This window comes from Gordionus sp. m RMFG-2023, chromosome 3, assembly GCF_954871325.1.
Source record: "Gordionus sp. m RMFG-2023 chromosome 3, tfGorSpeb1-WG-v2, whole genome shotgun sequence".
NCBI lineage: Eukaryota > Metazoa > Nematomorpha > Gordioida > Chordodea > Parachordodidae > Gordionus > Gordionus sp. m RMFG-2023.
In genome coordinates this window covers 52,660,378-52,679,273 of record NC_088777.1, presented here as the reverse complement: position 1 = coordinate 52,679,273, position 18,896 = coordinate 52,660,378, and the positions used below count along the sequence as shown (strand labels likewise).

Below are 18,896 nucleotides of genomic sequence, written 5' to 3'. Positions count from 1 at the left end.
CATTTATTTATAATGTTAAATAAATGTATTATTATTTGATAATATATATCATGTCCGCCTTACAAAAGACTAAGACATGTGAAAGAAAATAAAAACGCGAAAATAAGTTTTACATTATACGTCTTCTTCTCTATCTTTTAACATCTTCTTTTCAGTTTCCCTACAATTATACTTCTCTTTAAAATTCGTACTGTTCGTTACTTTAACTATTTTGATCCCAACTTTGTATCCTTCTCGTTTGGAACTGGCATCTTTCCATAATATTTGAATTATGTCCCATCGTTGTATTTGTGACTCCCACTGTCTTATCTCAAATTTCCTTAATTTTTTTCAACGTTCCATCATATTTCGTAGGCGGCCACTGCCTATTTCCATATTGTTTGTTTTGAGATTCAATCTCATTGATCTTGTTGTAGTTACGATAAGCAACCTCCGGCTTTTTCCTGTTATTTTCCCCACAAAAATAACTAGTTCCTGAAGTCTCATCTATTTCACTAAGATGTTCCTCCCTCTCTTGACTTTGTAAAATGTGAATGGGAATATTACAATTTTTTATGAGGTATTCATAAGATTGACATCTGAAACACCACTGAAATTCCTTAAATTTCGTTTTTTTAAATCCCATTTTCTTTTTTTTAACTATTTTTACATATATAATCTGGTCACTAGTTTCTATCTTATAACTCATTTTATTATTTATTTTTTTTTAATTAATACACAAATATTAAAATTTAATTATTTAAAATAAAAATATAATTTAAAATTTATTTATATACAAAAAATAATTTTCTCCCCTTTTTACTATTTACATATTTTTCTTTCTCTAAATCAACCATACACAAAACATGTTGTTTAATTTTGATTTTATTTTTGTGACATATATACAATATTCTGTTAACATGGAATACACTCTAATATTTCTTTTTTAAAACAAATTTAATAATTTTTCTCTTTTTTATCACATAAATTATTTACATATTACCACTATGCAATTCAAATAAAAGAGAAACAATTATTTCGAAAACACCACTCGTGTTATTTTCTTTTAAAAAATATTTTACTCTTCACTTTTCCTTCCCTAAAAGAAACGCATGAAACATGTTATTTAATTTTATCCTCTTTTCTTTTAAAATAACATTAAAAAAATATTCCCTTATACATAAAATGATTTATTTTCTGTTTGTCCCCACAAGTGCACATTTCACGAAAATTTGATTAAAATCAAATTTAGTGATGCTCATATATCTTTTTATTAATATTTAAAAAAAATGATACATATATCAGATAATTCCAATTAAGATTTTACTTTCATCAGCAGAAGTTTTCACTCTTCTCTAAGATGATATGCACCCTCTTTCTTTAAATATTTCTTCTCAGTTCTTCATTCATATTTTTTTTAATATATATTTTTTTAATTATCTAGGGTATATTTCTCATTGTTTTTTTTATTTGTATAAACTTTACCACTAAAATTATTTAAGTACACAAAGAGTTCTGTCCTAAGAATTCTGTCCAGGAACCACAATTCCGTTTTTTATGGACTAATTTAATTCCCCTCTTTATTATATACCCTAATAAAATCGTTATGACGTATTCCCACAGTACCATCATCAAATCGTATGTTACATAATTTATTCCCAATATTATCTATCACACAACCTTTCTCCCACTTCTTTTTATGGTCAAAAAGTCTTCCCCAAATAATTTTCCCTACAGGAAATTTTACATTGATTTTTTCATAAGATACTATATTGTCAATCTCTTTTGACTTAAGAAAATCTAAGAGTAATTTGGTTCTTCTACCCAAAAACAATTCAACAGGAGTAAACCCCTCCTTATTCCTTGAATTATTATAATATAACTGGGCTAACCAGATTTCATTTTTTTTCTTGTTTAGATTTTCTTAACCAATTTTTCACTATGCCTATCATCCTTTCAGCCTGGCCATTTGAGCTAGGATGATAGGGTGGAGTAAGTATATGTTGTATTTTTAATTCATCACAGAATTGTTTAAAATTTTTACTTATGAAGGCTGGACCTCCATCAGACACTATTTTGTCCGGCAAATCAAATTTTGCAAATAATTCACTTAATTTATTATTAACAATTTTAGTTGTATACCCATGTACTTCGGTATATTCTATCCACTTTGAATATGAATCCACCACTAAAAAATATGATTTTTTATCCAAATCAAATATAATAAATATGTATACATTTCCACGGTTTCTTTGATTTTGGCCATACTTGTCCCATCTCTTTACGGGGCATAACGGCACAGGTATTACATGGAACACATTCTCTTGTAATTTTTTCTATATCATTACCCATCCCAGGTCACCCACACATATTCACGAGCCCAAGATTTTATTTTAACTTGACCCTTGACCTGCATGTAATAAATTAATTATTTTAGCACGTAATTTCACCGGAATTACTGCCCCTATTTCCCCTAATTACACCATCATCCACCACGGATAATTCTTTTTCACATCTTTGATAAAGTTTATAAATATTTTTCCATGATTTTTTTCCCATTAAAAATAATTTTATTTGTCTCATACTATAGATAGAGTTCGCACCAATGCATCTTCTCTATCTTTAATCATGTTATCAATTATTTCAGGAGTAGCACAACCTGCCCCTAATATCGACAATATATCTGGCAAATAATTTTCTCTTCCTCGCCTATATTTTATTTCCACATTAAAACTTCCAACAAGTAACAACCACCGTTGTAACCTCGGGGACATCATTAATTCTTTGTTATCTTATGAATTAATGGCTTGTGATCTGTATAATTCACAAATCTTTTCCCGATTAAATACTCGCGACATTTGGTCAACCCAAAAATAATCGCTAAAGCCTTTTGTTCTGTAACAGAATATCTAGTTTCCACTTCATGAAATATTCGTTAAAAAAAAATTAATTGGTCTCTCTAAACCAACAATGACATGTAATAATGCGCCTCCGACACCTTTATTTGATGCATCAACAGCAAGAATTATCTCAAATCATTGTTAAAACACAATAAAATTGGTTACTTCACCAATTCTTTTCTTTAATAAAAGCACTTCTTTGTTCAATTTTCCACTCAAAATTAACACCTTTTTTTAATAAGTCATATAATGGAGTTGCTATTTTTGCAAAATTATCCACAAATCTATGATAATAACTTAACATGCCCATAAAATATTGTACTTCAGCTTTATTACTAGGCTGATTTATGTTTAAAATATTTTTTAAATTTTTATCAAGTGGTTTCACTTCAATTCCATTAATTTGATGACCCAAATATACTATTTCGGTGACACCAAGAATGCGTCTCTTTACTAGCTTTTAAACCTTTATCTTGAATTCTCTTGAAAACCTCTTCAAGACGTTGATTATGTTGTTCTGGCGTCACTCCAGTTATCAACACATCATCCATATAATAAAATACACCTTCCAAACCCTAAAAAACTGATGCCATCGTTCTCTGAAAAATCGGTGCAGATACACTTAACCCAAGAGGTAATCTACAAAACGCAAATAATCCTTTAGGCGTTGTTATTGTCAACAATTTACGAATTTCTTCTTTCAAAGGCAATTGTAAATATGCTGATGAAAAGTCAACTTTTGAAAAATATTTGGCTCCCTTTAAATTTGCCAAAATTTCTTCAATTCGAGGTAATGGATATTTCACTTCCACAACCCATTTGTTAAGTGTTACTCAAAAATCTGCACATAATCTAAGTTTTCCATTAGATTTTTTAACAGGTACTAATAGTGTAGCCCATTTACTATATTCCACAGGAATAATAATACCATCATTAACCCATTTATCTTCGTTGATTTCCTTTTTCCACTCAAAAGGAACTCTACGACATGCTAAGAAAATAGGTGAAATCCCTCTTTTAATTTAAAATCCACTTGATAATCATTTAGACATCCCAAAGTGTCTTCAAAAATTATATCATATTTTTCAACTAAAATAGGTATAGCGTTTTCAACTCTATTTAATTCATTAATTTCATTAAATTTTTTTATCATTATCAACTTCACGATTGATCTTATATTGATTTGAATCTATTATTAATTTTGCGAGGTATTCACAAATATTATTATTAACTATAGATTCTTTCACTTCACTCATTAATTTATTCATTTCCTTTTCTTTAAGCTTTTCCCTGACTTCATTAGCCATTATTTTTCTTTTGACATTATTTCTAGCCAATTGGCTATCAATTATAAATAAATCCCAATAATTATTTCTAGGTCCAAGTTTGCTAATCCAATCCCAACCCATAATTGTTTCAACATTTTTTTTCACTATCCATAAATCCAAAATTATAGGAATATCATAAAAAAGAACATCCCACTGCGTTTTACCCAAAACTTGGATTTCAGATTCATCAAATGGTTTTATACACATATTTTGTCTCTCGACAATACCATTCGGCCAATATTTATAAAAATTTCACTAGAAATTATTGAAATACTTGCTCTAGTATCAAATAACATTTCCACAATATGTTCAACAATTTTCAAATTTATATGAGGTCATGAACTTTGTTCAATTGTTCCCTCATCACTTAATTTTTCAATTACTTTCATTGGCTGAATAGTATTTATTATAATCGAATTTCCACTATAATTAATATTCATACCTAAATTCATCTCAGAATTTAAAGGTCTCTGAATCTCATTTATGTTTTTATTAAAAATCTCCCATGGATATTTCCCACTTGTTTGATTATAATAATCGTTTTTATTCAGATTATTGGTTAATTTAAATTTTTTTATTTCATCAGAATGACAATAAGAATTTCCCACATTACAACTCTTTTTATTCGAGTTAAATGTATAATTATCATTCCCATAATGATTATCTATTTTATTATATATATCCACAAAATTTTTAATAAAACTATATATATCACAAAATTTTATATTCTCTAAATATAATTTATCTATTTTTATATGACTCTCTTTCAAATCATATAACCACTGTGACCCACTCACACTTTAAATACAATGTATTGCAATGTGTCCCATTTTTTCACATCTGAAACACATCCTATCATGGTCTGTATTGTATATTTCTGTTTTATCCATATTTGTAATACTAGGATTTTGTATATTTCGAACCACTGGATTTATCACTACCGATGTTCGTTGCGGAAATCCACTTTTTAAATTTGGCTTCTTTCACCATGCAATTTCTTTTTATATGTCCTACAAAACCACATGTATAACACACTATGTCATTTTTTCACTTGGTTTTGCATAGTGTTGTTAATCGGCTTAGACGAGTCTGCTCGAACAGAGCTCACCCAAATTTTGGGTCGTTTTTTTCGACTCCAACTCAAAGTTTTGGTCGTTTTTTACGACTTCGACCCAAGTTCAAGCCGAATAAAACGACTTCGACCCAAAATATGGGTCGTTTTTTTCGACTCCGACCCAAGTCCAAGCCGAAAAAAACGACCTCGACCCAAAATATGGGTCGTTTTTTACGACTCCGACTCAAAATTTGGGTTTTTCGACTCAAACTTGAAATTTGGGTCGTATTTTTAGACTAAACTTGAAGTTTGGGTCATATTTTTCGACTCAAACTTGAAGTTTGGGTCGTATTTTTCGACTCAAACTTGAAGTTTGGGTCGTATTTTTCGACTCCAACTTGAAGTTTAGATCGTATTTTTCGACTCCAACTTAAAGTTTGGGTCGTTTTTCTGACTCAGACTCAAACATCGGGTCGTTTTATTCAATCCGACCCAAAATATGGATCGTTTTTTTTAAAGACACCTTAAAGTTAGGTTTGCTTTTTTTCACCTAACCAAATATCTAGATCATTTTTTTCGACCAAAAGTCAAATAACATTTAGTAGATATTAATATTATAGGCGGGAAAGTTACTTAAAGCTTCTTTAAATTATAACGCTCTGGATTAACTATTCCATCATAGTTATTTTTTAAAATTTTTAAGTAAAGATGTACCATAATGATGGTTATTTTTGAACTTTTTAAATGAAATAGATAAAAATATATATTTTAGACATGTTAAATCAAATTTCAGTGAAAATGTACCATAGATAAGTGACAATTGTCATAATCGCCATTTTTGAACTTTTTTGAGTTTTTTTAAAGCAAATTGCTAAAAATATATATTCTGAATAGTGTTGTTAATCGGCTTAGCCGAGTCGGCTCGAACAGAGCTCACCCAAATTTTGGGTCGTTTTTTTCGACTCCAACTCAAAGTTTTGGTCGTTTTTTACGACTTCGACCAGAGTTCAAGCCGAAAAAACGACTTCGACCCAAAATATGGGTCGTTTTTTTCGACTCCGACCCAAGTCCAAGCCGAAAAAACGACCTCGACCCAAAATATGGGTCGTTTTTTACGACTCCGACTCAAAATTTGGGTCGTATTTTTCGACTCAAACTTGAAATTTGGGTCATATTTTTCGACTTAAACTTGAAGTTTGGGTCATATTTTTCGACTCAAACTTGAAGTTTGGGTCGTATTTTTCGACTAAAACTTGAAGTTTAGGTCGTATTTTTCGACTCAAACTTGAAGTTTGGGTCGTATTTTTCGACTAAAACTTGAAGTTTAGGTCGTATTTTTCGACTCAAACTTGAAGTTTGGGTCGTATTTTTCGACTCAAACTTGAAGTTTGGGTCGTATTTTTCGACTCCAACTCAAAGTTTGGGTGGTTTTTCTGACTCAGACTCAAACATCGGGTCGTTTTATTCAATCCGACCCAAAATATGGATCTTTTTTTTAAAGACGACTTAAAGTTAGGGTTGCTTTTTTTCACCCCTAACCCAATTATCTAGATCATTTTTTTCGACCAAAAGTCAAAAAAACATTTAGTATATATTAATATTATAGGCGGGAAAGTTACTTAAAGCTTCTTTAAATTATAATGCTCTGATCTATTCATCATAGTTATATTTTAAAATTTTTAAGTGATGTACCATAGAAAGGTGCCATTTGTCATGATAATTATTTTTGAACTTTTTTAAATGAAATAGATAAAAATATATATTGTAGACATGTTAAATCAAAATTTCAGTGATGATGTACCATAGATAAATAAAAATTGTCATAATCGCTATTTTTGAACTTTTTTGAGTTTTTTTAAAGCAAATTGCTAAAAATATATATTCTAAGCATGTTAAATTAAAAATTCAGTGAGGATGTATCATATATAGGTGACAATTGACATAATCGCATATTTTTAACTTTTTCAAATTTTTTTAAAGGAAATATCTATAAATATATATTCTAAACATGTTAAATTAAAAATCAGTGAGGATGTATCATAGATAGGTGACAATTGTCATATACGGTATTTTTGAACTTTTTCAAATTTTTTTAAAGGAAATAGCTAAAAATATATATTCTAAACATGTTAAATTAAAAATTCAGTGATGATATATCATAGATAGGTGTCAATTGTCATAATCGCTATTTTTGAACTTTTTTAAATTTTTTTAAAGGAAATATCTAAAAATATATATTCTAAACATGTTAAATTAAAATTCAGTGAGGATGTATCATAGATAGGTGACAATTGTCATAATCAATATTTTTGAACTTTTTTCAATTTTTTTAAAGCAAATAGCTAAAAATATATATTCTAAACATGTTATATTAAAAATTCAGTGAGGATGTATCATATATATGTGACAATTGTCATAATCGCTATTTTTGAACTTTTTCAAATTTTTTAAAGGAAATATCTAAAAATATATATTCTAAACATGTTAAATTTAAAATTCAGTGAGGATGTATCATATATAGGTGACAATTGTCATAATCGCTATTTTTGAAATTTTTGAAATTTTTTTAAAGGAAATATCTAAAAATATATATTCTAAACATGTTAAATTAAAAATTCAGTGAGGATGTATCATAGATATGTGACAATTGTCAAAATCGCTATTTTTGCACTTTTTCAAATTTTTTTAAAGGAAATAGCTAAAAATATATATTCTAAACATGTTAAATTAAAATTTCAGTGAGGATGTTACATAGATAGGTGACAATTGTCATAATCGCTATTTTTGAACTTTTTTTAAAGGAAATATCTAAAAATATATATTCTAAACATGTTAAATTTAAAATTCAGTGAGGATGTATCATAGATAGGTGACAATTGTCATAATCGCTATTTTTGAACTTTTTCAAATTTTTATAAAGGAGATAGCTAAAAATATATATTCTAAACATGTTAAAGTCACCTATCTATGATACATCCTCACTGAATTTTAAATTTAATATGTTTAGAATATATATTTTAAGATGTTTCCTTTAAAAAATTTGAAAAAGTTCAAAAATAGCTATTATGACAATTGTCACATATCTATGATACATCCTCACTGAATTTTTAATTTAACATTTTTAGAATATATATTTTTTGCTAATTCCTTTAAAATAATTGAAAAAAGTTCAAAAATAGCGATTATTATTGTCACTTTTCTATGGTACATCTTCACTGAAATTTTATTTTAACATCTTTACAATATATATTTTTAGCTATTTCCTATAAAAAAATTTGAAAAACTTCAAAAATAGCGATTATGACAATTGTCACTTATCTATGATACATCCTCACTGAATTTTTAATTTAACATGTTTAGAATATATATTTTTAGATATTTCCTTTAAAAAATTTGAAAAAGTTTAAATATAGAGATTATGACAATTGTCACCTATCTATGATACATCCTCACTGAAATTTTAATTTAACATGTTTAGAATATATATTTTTAGCTATTTCCTTTAAAAAAATTTGAAAAAGTTCAAAAATAGCGATTATGACAATTGTCACCTATCTATGATACATCCTCACTGAATTTTTAATTTAACATGTTTAGAATATAAATTTTTAGATATTTCCTTTAAAAAAATTTTAAAAAGTTCAAAAATAGCGATTATGATAATTGTCACCTATATATGATACATCCTCACTGAATTTTAAATTTAACATGTTTAGAATAAATATTTTAAGATGTTTCCTTTAAAAAAATTTGAAAAAGTTCAAAAATAGCGATTATGACAATTGTCACATATCTATGATACATCCTCACTTAATTTTTAATTTAACATGGTTAGAATATATATTTTTTGCTATTTCCTTTAAAAAAATTGAAAAAAGTTCAAAAATAGCGATTATGACAATTGTCATCTATCTATGATACATCCTCACTGAATTTTTAATTTAACATGTTTAGAATATATATTTTTAGCAATTTGCTTTAAAAAAACTCAAAAAAGTTCAAAAATAGCGATTATGACAATTACCACTTATCTATGGTACATCATCACTGAAATTTTGATTTAACATGTCTACAATATATATTTTTATCTATTTCATTTAAAAAAGTTCAAAAATAATTATCATGACAAATGGCACTTTTCTATGGTACATCACTTAAAAATTTTAAAATATAACTATGATGAATAGTTAATCAGAGCATTATTTTAAAGAAGCTTTAAGTAACTTTCCCGCCTATAATATTAATATATTAAATGTTATTTAACTTTTGGTCGAAAAAAATGATCTAGATATTGGGTTAGGGGTGAAAAAAGCAACCCTAACTTTAAGTCGTCTTTAAAAAGAAAGATCCATATTTTGGGTCGGATTGAATAAAACGACCCAAACTTTGAGTTGGAGTCGAAAAATACGACCCAAACTTCAAGTTTGAGTCGAAAAATACGATCCAAACTTCAAGTTTTAGTCGAAAAATACGACCCAAACTTCAAGTTTGAGTCGAAAAATATGACCCAAACTTCAAGTTTAAGTCGAAAAATACGACCCAAATTTCAAGTTTGAGTCGATAATACGACCCAAATTTTGAGTCGGAGTCGTAAAAAACGACCCATATTTTGGGTCGAAGTCGTTTTTTTCGGCTTGAACTCGGGTGAAAGTCAAAAAAAACGACCCAAACATTGAGTCGGAGTCGTATAAAACGACACGAGCCTTGGGTCGGGGTCGCGACTCGCGGCGTTTTAACAACACTAATTCTGAACATATTAAATTAAAAATTCAACGAGGATGTATCATAGATAGGTGACAATTGTCTTAATCGTTATTTTTGAACTTTTTTCAATTTTTTTAAAGGAAATAGCTAAAAATATATATTCTAAACATGTTAAATTTAAAATTCAGTGAGGATGTATCATAGATAGGTGACAATTGTCATAATCGCTATTTTTGAACTTTTTCAAATTTTTTTAAAGGAAATAGCTAAAAATATATATTATAAACATGTTAAGTTTAAAATTCAGTGAGGATGTATCATAGATAGGTGACAATTATCATAATCGTTATTTTTGAACTTTTTTCAATTTTTTTAAAGGAAATAGCTAAAAATATATATTCTAAACATGTTAAATTTAAAATTCAGTGAGAATGTATCATAGATAGGTGACAATTGTCATAATCGCTATTTTTGAACTTTTTCAAATTTTTTTAAAGTAGCTAAAAATATATATTCTAAACATGTTAAATTAAAAATTCAGTGAGGATGTATCATAGATAGGTGACAATTGTCATAATCGTTATTTTTGAACCTTTTTTAATTTTTTTAAAGGAAATATCTAAAAATATATATTCTAAACATGTTAAATTAAAAATTCAGTGAGGATGTATCATATATAGGTGACAATTGTCATAATCGCTATTTTTGAACTCTTTCAAATTTTTTTAAAGGAAATAGCTAAAAATATATATTCTAAACATGTTAAATTAAAAATTCAGTAAGGATGTATCATAGATGGGTGACAATTGTCATAATCGTTATTTTTGAACTTTTTTCAATTTTTTTAAACCAAATAGCTAAAAAAATATATTCTAAACATGTTAAATTAAAATATCAGTGAGGATGTATCATAGATAAGGGACAAAAAATGGTTATTATATATACGAGTACTTAGGTACATAATAATTTTTAAGTAATAAAATGAGATGCTAATATATTTCTTGTAATTTTAATTTATAATAAAATTCTTAAATATGTTATTGTCATAGACTGGGTTAGAAAATCAACTATCACATAAACTCATCTATGTTTTATTTATATTATATTTTTAAGTTTGAGGATATTAAAATATTTCCTCTTTGAAGTTACTAGTTAGGATAAAATTTACTTGGCACATCTTACAATGATATTTATACCTTGTTTTTTTTTCGAGAATAAATTTTATGCGATATCTCATGAAGGAAATTACATATCATTGTACAGAGAAATAACTTTGTATATATTATCTGCACCCATATCTTTTTTATCAATCTCTAACGATGACATTTTAAATTATATTGGAAACTAGATTGTGTAGATTTCTAAATATTAATTTAAAAGATTAAGATGCTAGAATTAATTATAGATATATCTTAATAATTTGTATATGCATTTATTATTTAAAATCTCTCGTTTTAAGCCTATTTAGCAAGAAAAATATTGACTAATCCTGAAAATTGGACAACTTTTATTAATAAAATTTATGTTACTCTTTAAAATTAAATTATAATTTTAAAAACAAAAAATGAATAAAATAAAAAAATTTAGATTTAATTTGGCTACTCAAAAATAAAAATAAAAATTTGGAAAGTTAAAAAAAATGATTATTAATCATATCCCTAACAATAAAGAAAAGAAAAAATCTCAACAAATTTGCTGTCTAGCTGGCACCACGCCAAGTAAAATAAAATATCTTTTTTAATTTTAGAATTTAAATAGTCACTTCACTTCCATATGGAATTTTTAAACTAAAAAACAATAATTTTTTTATATAAGTATTTGCGATTCCGGATGCATTTTTTTAATATTAAATATGAATTTTTTAAAATATAATTTAGTAATTTAGGCGAGCCATATTTTTCAAAAATGTAGTGTTAAGTCGAGTTTTTTTAAGTCGTACTGTAATTCTGAGCGTTTTCCGTACTTTTGCATGATGGCTAAAGATTTTTTTTCGCAGCAAAGTATATACGTTGAGAGCGAGCGTGTCTTCTCAAGAGGGGTGGACACCGTAACAAAGAAAAGAAATCGCATGGCCTCCGAAACTCTTAAACAGTGTTTATGTTTAAATTCATGGGATATCAATATCATGAATAATAAATTTTATACATAATTTTAATATCTATATATATTGTTATATTTATTTTTTGTACATTAATAAATATATATATAATTAAAATAAAAATATTTAAACTATAAATGTATCAAATATTTAAGATGTTTTGAGCTTAGTATTCTTGTTTCAGGCTGTTGTTTTTTCTGAATACTGGAGAATATTAGTGTTTTAATATTATTTGACTTTAAATTGATAACTAAAATAGTTTTTGATATTAAGATTTAGAATTTTGAACACTTGAGAAAAATTACACATTAAAATTGATACTGGGATTAACTTTGAACCATGTTATAAAGCTATTTCGGGAAACATATATCGTGAAATCATTATCGTGATAATCGCTAATAGTAGTAGCTATTTATTTTATTTTGAAGCATTTAAGACCATTTAAATTAACTAGTATTTAAAAAGGTAGTTTAAAAAATTGATTCGATGATATAGTTTTTAATTTTCTATCAACCTATAATTAATATAATGATTATTGAGCTGAATGGTTTATAAAATTTATTGCTGGAATATAAATTTTTATGTTAACCTGTCCTATTCTTTCCTCATGACCTAAATTCTAGAACTTAGAGTGATGATTTAGCACTTAATTTTTTTTCAGCTTTCACTTAATATTATTATCTATATAGAACTCTTATGCTAAAAATATTTACAGGCCTGCCCCACCTAAGGTATAAATTCACTAGCAAAAAATGTATAAATATGTTTCGTAGTTCGCAATATTTTTTCTTTAGTTTATATAAAATTAGTAAAAATGTCAATCATTTTTTTAAAAAAACTGATTTTTTTTATATCATTTTTTTTAAATCTTTTTTTGTAAAATGATTTTTTTATTATTATTAATTTTTTGTGCTTAAAATTAAAAAACGATCAATATTTTATGTGCTGAAATTTTCAAAAACGAAGAATTAATATTTCTAAGATTTTTTTATCAAGTTTGGTTTAATGATTATTAATTTTTTTGATATTTTTTTTGTAAAATGATATAAAAATTTATTCGACATTTTTATTAAAGATTATATTTTTGCAAATTTATTTGAGACAATATAAAAGTTCGAAATTATTTTAAATTTATCACATTAAATTTTTGGCTTTGATTAAGATTTATCGAAGTATTATTAAGATAGCTGTGTAAGCTTTGTTGTAAGTTCTAATATTTATCGTAGGCTCTTTGATTTTTTTGTAAATTCCCTCATTTTCGGGTTCTTTTGATTTTTTGAAAGTTCTTTATTTTATATTTTGGATTTTGGTTAGGGCAAATAAATAAAAACTAAACACTTAACTCGTTTTGCCCTGTGTCCCGATAGAAACTAGAGGTCTGCAAGGAACCATGGGAAATTTTTTGTACAATTTGCCGCCAATGCCGTTAAATATTTTATCCTGCCAAACCATTAAAATATTTCAAAAATTTGATCAGGACGTTAAAAATTTACAAAAAATCAGGCCCGGCCGTTAAAATTTTAATAAAAATATATGACAATTTTTTTTTGTAAAAATTTTCTTGCACATCTTAAATATATATCTAATTTCCTTCCAATATCAATAAGGCTTTTATATCTCCTCTTTTTAAAATCACTGTGTTTGATATCTGTATTGATCAATAAATAACTTGTTTAATTTCTTGTTAATACTACATAATTTATTGATTTAGTATTTTAGTTAGACAGCTCGAGAATTGAACATATATTCAAATATTAAATATAAATATAAGCTTGAAATTTAAAAAAAAATATCAAAATTTTAATGGCCATGCTGGCCTATAATTTAATGAAAACTCAGAGATTTTAGATACTCTCCCTATATATAAATTGTTACGGCTGGCTTAACCCAATTTTTTTATCTAAGATACCCGGCTATAATTTTTTGCACGGCCCGTTTTAATTTTTTAAAAAATTTCCCCGACCATTATGCTGGGTTTCGCAGATACCCTTTTTTAATCTGAAACATTTTTATTTAATACATAAATTTATTTTTTCCCCTTGTTGACTGATGTTTTTTAAACATATTTTTTAGCTGGAGATTTTATTAATATCTTTATTTTCAAGTGATTTGTATTATTTCCATTTTATTAAAGAAAAATGAGTAAAAGTGCTTACAAAATTGATCAGAAGTTAAGTGACTTGTTTAAGAGGTTTAAAAAAATTAGAATGCCTTTTATTATACACGAAAAATTTTTACCAAAAAATAATTAGGAAAATTTAATAAAAATTTTGAAAAAAATTTACTTAGCAAAATCTCTAGGATTTTTAAAAATAATCTGAGAAAATTTGTAAAATATTAAGTTAAGTACGGAAATTTTTTAAGTATCTCAGAATATTTGTTAAAATTTACTTTTAATAGCATAAAGCGCATTTTTTAAATTTATGTTGGGGAGAGGGCAGGAATTCAGTGGGATAAAAAACTGAACCAAAATGTCCCCTGTGTACTTATAATAACAATGAGTGAAAGAAATTGCTAATTTTATCCCTTCAGATAAATGTCATATGCTTACTTAATAGACAAAAGTAATAAAAGATTCTTGAAAACTTTTAGTTTATAATTTAAGTAACTTATGTGGGTAAATTATTATAATATGATGTTTCCTTTTAATAAATGCACTATATATTTATAGTTACGTAGTAATGCGCTTGCTATAATTACTCTTGCAAATACGTTCGTTTTAAAAAAATTCCAATAAAGGTTTCTCGGTAAAAGTTTTTCTATATTAAGTTCGCGATAAAAGTTTCGCTTTAATGGTTTTACAATAAGAGTTCCGCTAGTTAGCTCTTAAGATTCGTGGCTTCAAGGAATTTGCCATAAGTTCGTGATATTGTCTTTGCTATCTATAAATGTTGTTTGGGAAAAGTTCCCGTAATTGGGTTCGAGATATTCCCTTTGCTCTAATTGTGAACAACATTAACATTCGCGATAAAAGTTTCGTTAGAAGGTGTTTCGTTATAAAAGTTTCACTAAATTGACGTGATACGGTCGGTAACCCATACATATTTTGTCGTATTGGACACGAAATAGATGGAGATTCGGAACCTCTCAATTTTAAATAATTTATGAGGAGACGATTTTTAAATTAAAAATCTGATTTGACAGAAAATATATTTCAGCATGACCCTATAAATTTCAGACGTGTGTATTATTTAATTAATATTAAGTTTTTTAATAATACAAATAGGAAGTATTTCAAAAGTTCAATGCAAAATTGTCTGAAATTCACAGCGCGGCCACTCTACTCTATGTATGCTGGGAAAAATTTCAAATAAAATAAGATCCTAAGCATAGCCAAGATTTTGCTAGGGGGAGAGTGATATTAGTTTGGGGGTTTCTCCATAAATTTTATTGGAGATCTTTAAGATCACCCATTGCATGCATTTGCCAATGTTACATTTTTTTAATAATAGTTTTGATTTTTCATCATTATTTAAAAAAATAATTAACTATTGCCTATTTTTTTATTTCAAATTATTGTTTTTATACATTTTTGGGAGAGATGGAGGTTGAGGGACTGGTGTAGGAAAATGGGGGGGGGGTTAAATAGTATTTAAGAGAACAGACAAATTTCCGAAGGGGGGATTTTCGGTAGATGATTATGTATCTAATTTATATAATTAGTTTTTTTGATCAATTTAATTTCAATATTTTTACTTTTCAAGTAAAAAAACAGAGCACATTAGACTAACTTACGGGGTACATAGGATTTCAAATATTAACTTTGATAATTTAAATATACTTTTATTATGTTATGGGATAATCTCAAATTATATGATCAAATATAAATTATCATAAGATTTTTTATAAAAAGTTGTATTTTAATAGTATAAATGGTCCTTACGTACCTGATAAAATATGGTTTAAAATAATTGATAGATAATCATATGATATAAAACTCAGAGATGTGATAAAGGAGGGTTCAAGCTTTTATTTAACATATTATATGTGATACTTGATCTTATTGGTCAAACTCGGAAGTAATTAATTGTAAAAAATTTTTACATTATCGCGATAAAAACATATTTATGAGTATAAAACTTTAAGAGTGTTAGTAAAACATATATTTTTTGTCGAGAGTTGTATATCATAATTATCTATTGTAGTAACAAATTTTAAACATTCGATTTAATTAATTTTGAAATAAATAGAATTTGACTCGTATTTAGTCCGCTGTGCTCTGTCTCTCTTATACATAATTTTAATATTTTTTTAAGATATTACCCTTTTAAAAAATAAAGTTCTTATATTGTTAAATAAATTAATTAATAAGAAAAAACCTTTTGAGATTAGAGATTCAGGTCGGTTCGTTGATAGACTCCTTGTGCTTTTGTTATAAGCAAAATATTTGATGAATTTGGCCTTCTTTAATTTTCCATATGAGGATATGGTATTATAAACAGAGGAAGTTATAATAGTACCTTTTTGATATAAAAGATTTTAAATATTTTCAAACGATTACTAAATACACCTTTAATCAGATAGCTAGACTTCCTGATTTTGGCTTAAACGCTTGTTTTATACCAAAATACGCTTTCTCCCGATTTTTTATATATGTATAGGTTTTTTTTCTCTAGTTTTTTATACAAATTTAAAATATAAAATTAGTCTAATTAGGAAATTATAGAACATTTTTTATTTTTTTATTTTTTTAAAACATATATTTTATTTATAGTTATTTTATTTTCCTTTTCATTCTTAGAAAAGAAGGAACAAAATATTTATTAACTTATTATTTTAAAACGAAATATTTTAAAAATGATTCTTATGTGAATATGAAATAAGTATTTTATATTTAAAATTCAATCTATATACAATGATAAAAGAATTTTAAAGCAATTCTGTATTATTAATATCATTTAAAAAAATTATTACATTCAATAATTTTGATTAGTTAAATAAAATTGTTTTCTTCTTTTCTATTTTTATTTAAATTTTATAAAAATTAGAGAGATTTAAAGAAAAATACAATATCAAATAACTATAAACCCAATACCTAAATATCTAGAAGTATTCATAGATTAGAGAAGATAAACAAAATATTTGAAATGTATATAATATTATAAAATTTAATATCAAATATGGAGCAGTCCATGATATAAAAAACATTCAACAAAGCAAAAAATAAATATCCTATTTAAAAAATAAGGTTTCATTAGAAAATATCAAACCATACTTTAAAAACAATAATTTATGTAAATACTGTGGTTTCAATATATATAGCGACATTCATCTATCACACAATAAATCGCTTAGGCATTTATCTACAGATTGCATCGCAAACTTATTGCTTATTCTCCTTCCTGATTCAAAAATAGCCAAAAGCATAAAATGCAGAATAGGTTCTGGGACAAAGAGACATATTTTACAGGATCTAAGGAAAATCATCCATTTTATTAATGTATGCCTCAAAAATGGATAAAAAAACATTCCCATTAATTCTGCGAGATTCTAATAAAGAAGTAGTTTCAATAAAATTTTAAAAAATTATCATCGAACTTATAGAAATCGAAGGATATTGAATCCATACTTAACAGAGCAGAACCTTAATTTAAGAACAAAAATAAACAATTTAAATAACATAAAATCTTCTAAAAAAATATGAATGATTTATTATATGTATTAATTCTTAATAATATTTTGTACACATATTTTTTATGTAAAAATTTAATAAAACAATTTTTGGAATTATGTTTAATTTCTCCCACATTTTGTTTGAAAATATATGGCAACCCTGACTCTAACCCTATATATAAATATAATTAATAAGTGAGTTTTGGACGTTAAAGTTTAAGAAATCGAGGGTTAGATAGTCATTATGAAAAATTATAAATACACCTATTACAAATATGGGAATATCAGAAATTATATTAAGCAGTTGATTAATGTGCAAACTTGAATTATTTTAACTTTTTATTGATATATATATCAATATTTAGATTTAAAACAAAAATTTTAAACAATTAGGCATGTTCAAAATAAGTTGACTTTTCGATGGCTATTAAGACTTCTTTTTAAAAAAGAGCAGTTTGTACATAAAACAAACTAATAGAGTGTCCTATTTTAGCTGTTTAGCCGAAATAAATATAAAAATAAAATTTTTAAAAAAAGTATAAGTTAAAAAATTTTAAATTATGACAATTTGAAATTTTTAAGAAAAAAGTTTTCTTTATAAAAAATATTGTAAAACCTAAATTATTTAAAAAATGCAATTGGGCCAAAGGCAACTAAAACCTTCCAATAAAGTTTACAGTAAAAAAAGGCTGGTTACCTTTTTTAATTAATTACAAAATAAATTTTTAATAAAATTTAGTTTTCTTACTCTTTCCTAGTATAGTTGCTGTAGAGGATTTGACAATTCTCACTATAATTATGTTAAATATAAAATATTTACTATAATCATTTAATTTTACATAACAATGTATACCATCAAAATTATCATAAAATAAGAAGAGTAGGGGACCGGGGTTATATTGCCCATAATAAATTAAAATGATAAAATAAAATGGCGAAGCAATTTTTCCAAAATATTTAAACGTAGTTTTATTCTTTAAATATATCGGTAGAAATTAATATATATAATTTACAAAAAACAAGTCAACCATCTTCATTTATTATTCGTGAGTGACCCTTAGTGTTTTATAAATATAATTTGAATTTTTTTATGAATTTAATCCCTGCTTAAAAATGGCTAACGTGTACATCGCCCCAAGGTCTTCACATTTAATTTCAAGATATTAAATTAACTGTAAATATTGTCAAACATTTTTATTCATAAAAAATTTAAAATTATT

General features: G+C 26.0%; 1 protein-coding gene across 1 annotated transcript; it reads right to left on the bottom strand.

Moving 5' to 3' along the window:
* Positions 1-310: 310 nt before the first annotated feature.
* Positions 311-3,430, bottom strand: LOC135927102 (uncharacterized). Its single transcript, XM_065463040.1, has 3 exons — positions 3,301-3,430; positions 1,909-2,167; positions 311-518 (listed from the first exon to the last, which is right to left on the bottom strand). Exons 1-3 carry the CDS (start codon positions 3,428-3,430, stop codon positions 311-313), a joined length of 597 nt encoding a protein of 198 aa, XP_065319112.1.
* Between the last annotated feature and the right edge of the window lie 15,466 nt (positions 3,431-18,896).

Coding starts and splice junctions, on each gene's coding strand:
- LOC135927102 (XM_065463040.1), bottom strand. CDS start 3,430: ATGGATGATGTGTTGATAACTGGAGTGACGCCAGAACAACATAATCAA. Junction 2,168..3,300: donor TTCTTGGTGTCACCGAAATA/GTATATTTGGGT, acceptor CATATTTTTTAG/TGGTGGATTCATATTCAAAG. Junction 519..1,908: donor ATAGGCATAGTGAAAAATTG/GTTAAGAAAATC, acceptor CATTTTACAAAG/TCAAGAGAGGGAGGAACATC.